The 8,742-nt window shown below is 45.9% G+C and overlaps 1 protein-coding gene across 1 annotated transcript; it reads right to left on the bottom strand.

Annotated features, from left to right (window-relative positions):
* Positions 1-523: 523 nt before the first annotated feature.
* Positions 524-4,134, bottom strand: LOC123051372 (elongation factor 1-alpha). The gene is made up of 3 exons (XM_044474239.1): positions 3,979-4,134; positions 2,494-2,977; positions 524-1,639 (listed from the first exon to the last, which is right to left on the bottom strand). The coding sequence occupies exons 2-3, from the start codon at positions 2,953-2,955 to the stop codon at positions 758-760; spliced, it is 1,344 nt and encodes a 447-aa protein (XP_044330174.1). The 5' UTR covers positions 2,956-2,977; positions 3,979-4,134; the 3' UTR covers positions 524-757.
* Positions 4,135-8,742: the final 4,608 nt, after the last annotated feature.

Below are 8,742 nucleotides of genomic sequence, written 5' to 3'. Positions count from 1 at the left end.
ATCGGGATAGTAAAGTTTCTGCCAAAGGCAGTAGCGCACTGTTTCGTCCCTCATCCTAATCCGCCTCTGATTTTATTTCTCTGATTGTAAACGGTATCACATCATTTGATGAATAAGAAAATATTCCCGTAAAAAAATATTATAAAATCATAAAACAAACGCCTCGGCGGCCTTCGTGTGTGTGTAAGCAGAAGGGCCAAAGGGGGGAATATATTTTTCATGCCCTTGCATAATTATAATAAAAAGCGCAAAAAAAGAAACAAAATTAATCTACTCAGAGCTCTGAAAACTCGGTTTGGAGAAGCAGAGAAATGAAAAGAGCACAAGTAAATCGGGCTGCAAAGTCTTAAGACAAAAGAAATATTCTGGCTGAGGAAGCACAGGAATAGGATAAAAAACCATCAGCACTGGCTGTAAAGGACGCACAGGAATAGGATAAAAAACCATCAGCACACTCCTTGTCGTGCGTAGTTAAGAAAGGAAACAGAAATTCAACTTTGCAAGACAAAAAAACATGATCAACTGACATAAAACGACTCCAAACATGATGACTATATATAGTAGCAACATTAACTGACAAAGTTCCACCAACACAACCGAACGATACAATGACCAGAGCAATAAGCAGTTCCAACACTGCTCGACACAAATAACCGAAGCTTAACAAGTTTTCAAAACGACTAGAACAACTATCACCACCACCAAATGCCGTCACCGCCACCACCATCATAGATGCAGTAAAGAACCTGACACCATCTCATTTCTTCTTGGCCGCAGCCTTGGTCACCTTGGCGCCGGTCGGATCCTTCTTCTCCACGGCCTTGATAACGCCCACCGCAACCGTCTGCCTCATGTCACGCACAGCAAAGCGGCCCAGGGGAGGGTACTGAGCGAAGGTCTCCACCACCATGGGCTTGGTGGGGATCATCTTGACGAACCCGGCATCACCGTTCTTGAGGAACTTGGGCGCCGCCTCAATCTCCTTGCCAGACCGCCGGTCGATCTTGGTCTGGATCTCAGCAAACTTGACAGCGATGTGGGACGTGTGGCAGTCCAGCACTGGGGCATAGCCGTTGCTGATCTGGCCAGGGTGGTTCATGATGATGACCTGGGCGGTGAAGTTGGCAGCCTCCTTGGCAGGGTCGTCCTTGGAGTTGGAAGCGACGTACCCACGCTTGAGATCCTTGACAGCCACATTCTTGACGTTGAAGCCGACGTTGTCACCAGGAAGCGCCTCCAGGAGAGACTCGTGGTGCATCTCCACAGACTTCACCTCAGTGGTCAGGCCAGTAGGACCAAAGGTGACAACCATGCCTGGCTTGATGACTCCAGTCTCAACACGCCCCACTGGCACAGTTCCAATGCCGCCAATCTTGTACACGTCCTGAAGGGGAAGACGCAGGGGCTTGTCGGAGGGCCTCTTGGGCTCATTGATCTGGTCCAGGGCCTCAAGAAGGGTGGGGCCCTTGTACCAGTCAAGGTTGGTGGACCTCTCAATCATGTTGTCGCCCTCGAACCCAGAGATGGGAACGAAGGGAACCTTGTCAGGGTTGTAACCGACCTTCTTCAGGTATGAAGAGACTTCCTTGACAATTTCTTCATAACGGGCCTTCGAGTACTTGGGAGTGGTGGCATCCATCTGGAACAGATCATAAGAGCAGTCACATCAGATAAACAGAATTATTGAAAAGTAACGATGCAAACAAACACAAATGAGAAACAGCATACATGTATACACCCAAGTACTGATGGAAGTTGCACGGAATATGACATAATGATGCAAACAAATACAAATGAGAAACATCAAACATGTATATACCTAGGTGCTGACGGAAGTTGCGGAGTAAGAGAAAACGATGCAAACGAACACAAAAAAGAGAAACATCATACATGTACATACCCAAGTACTGATGGACATTGCACGGAATAAGAGATAACAACCAAACAAACAGTTGCCCTTATCAATTAAGATATATAACAAAGTCTGTAACATATATGATGAGAACTACTGGGTGAACTTGTAAGACAAAATCACCAAAACTTAGCAACATGACAAAAGTTTATAAACTGAACCTGGACATTTACTAAGTAGTTCTGAACCTTAAAACAACAAGGATATAGTACATTTCTAAATAGAAAAAACAAATCAGTCAACATATTACAATAATACCATAGATGTCAATCAATTTCTGTGCTAACGAACATTGACATTGACCAAGTAATTCTGACCCTTACATCAAGTGGAGAGCAAAGATGTCAACCAGTTACAGGATGTTTCTGTTATAATGAACATTGACATTGACCAAGTAACTCTTAACCTTAACATCAAGTGGATAGCAAAAGGATGTCAATCAGTTTATAGGATATTTTCTGTACTAATGAACATAGAAATTAAATAAGTGATTCTAAGCCTTATCAAGTTGATAGCAAAATGGTACACAAATCAGATGGTCACACATTAAAACGGCCATTGAAAGTTGAATAGAAGTATACCTTGTTACAGCAGCAGATCATCTGTTTCACACCAAGAGTGAAAGCAAGGAGAGCATGCTCACGGGTCTGGCCATCCTTGGAGATACCAGCCTCAAAACCACCAGTGGTGGAGTCAATGATAAGCACAGCACAATCAGCCTGGGAGGTCCCAGTGATCATGTTCTTGATGAAATCACGGTGACCAGGAGCATCAATGACAGTGCACGAGTACTTGGTGGTCTCGAACTTCCACAGAGCAATATCTATGGTGATACCCCTCTCACGCTCAGCCTTGAGCTTGTCAAGCACCCAGGCATACTTGAAAGACCTCTTGTTCATCTCAGCGGCTTCCTTCTCAAACCTCTCGATCACACGCTTGTCAATGCCTCCAAGCTTGTAGATGAGGTGGCCGGTCGTGGTTGACTTGCCAGAGTCGACATGGCCAATGACCACAATGCTGATGTGGATCTTCTCCTTCCCCATGGCTGCTGGAGCTGTTAACTACCTGCATAGACAATTAGGGATGGTGATATGAGTTCGAGAAGTTGTTTCTTATTCAAATGGTAGCAATTCAATGACAGTGATAATTTGAAACAATACTATGAAAACATACAATCGTTGACAAATATATAAATTATCAGGCAATACTTGACAGGCAATCAGAACTAGACTTGAAACTACATAACAAATAGAATTGAACTAATAATACAGCAACAAACCACCAACAGACACAAACAGTGCCAGTGAAAACAGTTAAATTCAGTGATAGCACCACTACAATTATTCAAATTCATCACATAAGGCATGCAAAACTAATCCAAACGATTCTTAACAGAAGATTAAGATAAACATAGACCAGAATACCTTGTCAAGTAGCCAAGCATGTTCTAATCCGATGGGACAAGATTAGCAGGCAAGGCAACTACTTAACAAGGCAATTCAGGTTGAGAGCAAATTGGAGATGCAGGGGATCGTCTGCAGAAGCACCCAATAGGAATCGAACCTATATGAGAAGGCCCCGCAAGGAGGCCTTCAGTCTTTACCATTAGACTATGGGCACTTTTGCATCTCCAATTTGCTAACAAAGACCAGTCCAAACAATACACATCTAAACTAGGATAATACAAACTGGAGCTGCAGGATTAAATATCACGAGATCCTCATCTAACTAGCCCAAGGGTTGCAAATAAACTAATCGCTCTACAGCAGGTCTAGTTTAGAACAAGAGACACACAGATCGCATCAAGTTACCAACTATAACAAGACGGTGATTAGCATGCAAACTTCAAGAGATCCAGAGCCTCGGAGACTAACACAAAGTTCATGCGACAGGCTCGAAATCAAGGCGAACGGGCTAACCGAGCAGATCTAGCCATCTAGGTAATCAGCTCACGCGACAGGCTAAGAAACGAAACCGACCAGATCGACCTACAAATGCGACGGCGTACGAGCGAGAGGAGGTAACCACCGGCGCGGGAACGGCCGGCGGGCGGCGGGGAGGAGTACCTGGCCGGCCGGAGACGAAGAGGAGGGAGAGGCGATGGAGTCAAAGCCTGCGGCGGCGATGGGGTGGGAGGTGGAGGAGGGATGGATGCCGTCGGCCCCGCCTTATATAGGATCTCACGGGCGCCTAGGGTTTATCCGCGGCCGCTGGATCGTGGGACGGGCGGCTGGGATGGTGGTTACTTCTCGTCCGTTCGATCCCGATCGTGCAGTTACTAGTGGCGCCCTGTACATTCGCGTTTCGTAGCGCCTACGTTCATTTTTTTTTTTTTGAGGACGTTCGACTTGTTGTTTAAGAGGATCTCTAGCAAATCCCATGCAAGTCATGTGAACTGCGTTTTTTCGGCTGGTTTAAACAAAAATACGGCCGAGCAGGTCTGCAAAAAAGGCCCGAACCGTAATAGTTTTACAAGCGGCCTGTAAACCGACCGTCATTCCGATATATATGCGGGCGCCGGGTCATTTTAGGGTCCCCTCCGTCATTCCCCTCATCTATCTCCACCACAAAATCAAAACTCCGGCGAGAAATCTCTTCCCCTTCGGCAGCAATTTCCGGCGCATTTGACCACCGGATCTTGGCGGCGATGGCGTCCGAGGGTGCAGGGCGTGGCAGCGGCGGGGGGTTCAGCGGGCACAATGGGTTCGGGTGCGGCCGGGGGTTCGGCGGGCGTGGTGTGTTCACCGGCCGCAAGCGGCGCAACGACGACGAGGCCGACAACTCCTCTCTCCGCCCTCCCATGTAAGAGAAGCGCAGGGAGCAGGCACGCACCGGCGGCGCGAAATCCCGCAGCATCCGCTTGCGGGCGTGGGCGACTTTCCGGCGACTCGGGAGACTCTTCGATTCATCCATCCAGTGGCTCCGGGCAGCCGAGCGCGCATTGTAGGAGGCGAAGGAGGCCGCCACCGCAGCCGGAGATGCAACTGCGGCCGCGCGCATGCTGGCGCTTCGGGAGGAGTACCAGCTCGCCTCGACCCTCTCCGGTACGCTGATCTACTACACCCTCCACGACAACAAGCCCCCGCCCTGCGACAACGACTCCGGCGATGAGGGTGGCGACGGGGACTCCGACAACGAGGGCGGCGACGGCGACTCGGCAACAAGTAGATGTAATATGCTAGTGTGTTGGATTTCCCTTTGCTATGTTTAATTTCGGTTTGTAATGAATTTCGTATGGTATGTACTAGATGAACTCCGTCGATCTAGTTTTAAGCGCGAAATGCAAGTTTAAATATGCGGGCTCGGTATGCAGAATCTGCTCTGGCTCAGCGTCCGACGTCCTGCAAAAAACGTTTCCGGGATACCATAAACGAGTTTTGCGGGACGGCCCGTTGATGGATATGCTAGAGATGCTCTTAGAATCAAAATATGTTGAGGCCAGGTCACGTAAATGAACGAGGGATATAGTTGGGCCCAAAGAAATGATGCTTTGGCTGATCCGTGACACTGCTGCAGGGCGAAAATGCAATGACCAGTTGACCACACATGTTAACAAAACATTTTCAAAGGTGCACAAATGCAAGAGAGGGCGACCCAAAAGAAAACATGTACTAACTCAATCAGAAATGTTTTGAACAATGTTTTTTTCATGTCTATATATGTGCTTAATTTTGGAATATTTTTGGGATTTTTGTTCGATCCAGATAACTATTTGGTGTTAATCTAATAGATACTTGTAAGGTGATCTTCATGTCAATTTCCTCGTGCAGTGTTTATGATAGTAGCACTGAAAGTTTGTATGTCTATATATACTTAAACGATAAGTATGGTTTCTCTGTTTAGATTCGATTACTTGGAGAGGATACAATGCTTAGAGCATCTCTAGTGGATGGTGTAAATTTGGAGCGTGTATATCTCCATATACACGTCCATATACACCTTGCTAAAATATACACCTCTCAGCTTTTCAGTGGAACGTGTAAATTTGGACGTGTATATTCCAACGGCTATATTTTCAAACGGCTATATTTCCAACGGCTATATTTTCAACGGTCGTATTTCTAGTCTATATAAACCACCCCTACCATCTCTCTTCTAGCACTTCTATCTGTGACTTCTCTTCTCACCTAGATTTCTCTATCGTCTCTCACGCAACACAATGAACACATCCACTTTGGACATGAGTTCTTTGTCATCTTCATCTGGCGACGATGAACTCATACTTGCAGCATTCGCCGAGCGCGAGGAGGAAGAGAGGATGAACGCTCGACGCCATGGCGGTTCCAAGCATGGACGTCAAACAATCAATCGAGGAAGAGATGCCGGATTTGTTCTTCTGTGGGACGACTACTTCAAAGAAGTTCCTCGCTATCCCGAACATTTGTTTCGACGAAGGTTCGTAATTACTACACTTCTCTGCTTTAGCCCTTTTTTCATTTCCCTGTCTCATTTACTTTTTATGCACAGATTTAGGATGTCCCGTAATTTGTTCAAACGCATAGCCAATGGTATACTTGAGCATGATTATGATGGTTATTTTACTCAAAAAAGAAGTGCTTCTGGAGCTCTTAGGTTACATCCTCTGCAAAAGATGACCGCGGCAATGCGGATGCTAACATATGGAATAGCAGCTGATGGTGCTGATGAGTACATCCGGTCCGCTGAGGCTACTAATTTAGAGTCTTGCAAGAAATTTGTGATCAAAGTTTGTGAAGTTTTTGAGGAAAGGTACCTGAGATCTCCAAATGAAGAAGACATTGCTAGGTTACTTGCAATAGGGGAGGAAAGAGGATTTCCTGGTATGTTAGGGAGCATAGATTGCATGCACTGGGGTTGAAAAAATTGCCCCAAAAAATGGCATGGCATGTTTAAAGGCCATGTTAGCGAGCCCACTATGATCTTGGAAGCAGTTGCTTCACAAGATCTTTGGATTTGGCATGCTTATTTTGGTTTACCAGGGTCTCTGAATGATATAAATGTTCTTCAACGTTCTCCTGTTTTTACAAAGCTAGCTGAAGGCCAAACTCCTCCAGTGAATTATAGCATCAATGGCCATCAGTACACAATGGGGTATTATCTTGGAGATGGTATCTATCCATGGTGGGCAACATTTGTGAAGAGCATACCAGCTCCAGATACCAGAAAACATAAAACTTTTGCCAAGAGGCAAGAGGGGGCTAGGAAAGATGTGGAACGAGCCTTTGGAGTTCTTCAATCCCGTTTTGCCATTGTTCGTGGACTTGCTAAAGGATGGAAACGTAAAGAAATCGGTGATGTCATGAAAGCTTGTGTCATAATGCACAATATGATAGTTGAAGAGGAGCGACAAACTGGTCGGCAAAGCTGCACTTTTGAGGCAATGGGAGAAAGAGTCACGGTCTCTCGTACTCATGCGGAACAACTGAGCTCTTTTATTCAGATGACTCACCGGATTAGAAATCAAGGTGAACATGATCAGCTTAAACTTGATCTAATTGACCATGTGTGGCAAAAGTTTGAAAACGAGTGATGTCCTAGTTATAAGTCTGTAATCCATTTCTTTTCATCTAGTTTTAATTTATGCAATGAGTGATGTAATCCATGAATTTGTAGCTATCAATAAAATATTTATGCAATAAGTGATGTTATCAAATACTTCATACAGCAACTAGCGGAAATCAGTAAATAGTTCATATAGCTCACATATCAAATAGCTCACATTACTCTAGACCTCGAGCAAGGATCTCATTCTGCTTAGCTTGGTAGAACTGCTTTTGCACATCAGTCATACCACTAGTGTCGATCAGCATGACCCTCTCATCTAATTCAAACTGTCTCCGTGCATCATCCCTCTCGTTTCGTTAACAAATGCACAACACATATAGAATATTGCACATCACATATAGAAGTACAAGATAGGCAACCACATATACAAATGCACAACACATATAGAATATTGCACATCACATATTGCACATCACATATAGAAGTAGAATATTGCGCATACCTTTTCTGCTATAGTCCTTCCACTTTCTTCTTTATTTAAAATCTGCTGAAGGCAACCACAAAATTTGGAGGTCTCTCTGTTAATCAATGTGTAACGACAATTAATTGCATTAGGATTACGCTCCGGCCATGACGATTCCTTGTGTGTGTTGTAGTACTCTGAAATTCTAGCCCAATAAGCATCTCGGTTTTGATCAGTCCCAACAATATCCAAACTTGTATTTGCCCATGCTGCTATGAGAACCTTGTCCTCATCACTAGACCAATTTTTTCCTTTGTTGGATTTTCCTTTCTCTATTATTGCAGAACGTTGCTGCGTTGATGGTGTTGCTTGATGCTGAGTTGATGGAGTTGCCTGCTCTCCAATTGGACTTTCTGGTTGTGTTTGCGTGTAACCAAAACCAAGGGTGTCCAAGAAGCTTTGGTCAGCATCCATCTGCAAGCAACCAATGCACAGCTATTTTAGACCACAATCTGGCATCAAATTGACAAGCAAAAAATTATTTTCTTCTCCTTCCAAAGAGCTATGCTTTGTGCATATGATCAATTTTACTATCCATTTACCCAAATTGCCTCTTAAATTGTGGACCTGGAAGCAGAGGCCAGCCCGGTCACCAGAGGCAGAGGATCCAGCAGAGGCGAGCCCAGTCACCAGAGGCCGCCGCCCCAGCAGACAGGCGCGCCCGGCCGCCGCCCCTGCATCTCCCCTCTCCCCCCACCGCCCAGCTCCCACTCGTCGCCCAGCCCCCCGTCCCCGCCCTCTATTCTCACCAGGGCGCGCGCCGGCACCGGCGCCGCCGCCAGATCGGGTTGCAGGGCGTGCGGCCGCCGCCCCTGCATCTCCC

Source organism: Triticum aestivum, chromosome 2D (assembly GCF_018294505.1).
Source record: "Triticum aestivum cultivar Chinese Spring chromosome 2D, IWGSC CS RefSeq v2.1, whole genome shotgun sequence".
In the NCBI taxonomy this organism is placed as follows: Eukaryota; Viridiplantae; Streptophyta; class Magnoliopsida; order Poales; family Poaceae; genus Triticum; species Triticum aestivum.
The sequence above is the reverse complement of the archived record's forward strand: the minus strand, read 5'-3'. Positions and strand labels throughout refer to the sequence as shown.

Excerpts from the sequence above, each read along its gene's own strand:
- LOC123051372 (XM_044474239.1), bottom strand. The coding sequence starts at position 2,955 with ATGGGGAAGGAGAAGATCCACATCAGCATTGTGGTCATTGGCCATGTC. Across the intron at positions 1,640-2,493 it reads TGATCTGCTGCTGTAACAAG|ATGGATGCCACCACTCCCAA; the intron begins GTATACTTCTAT and ends GATCTGTTCCAG.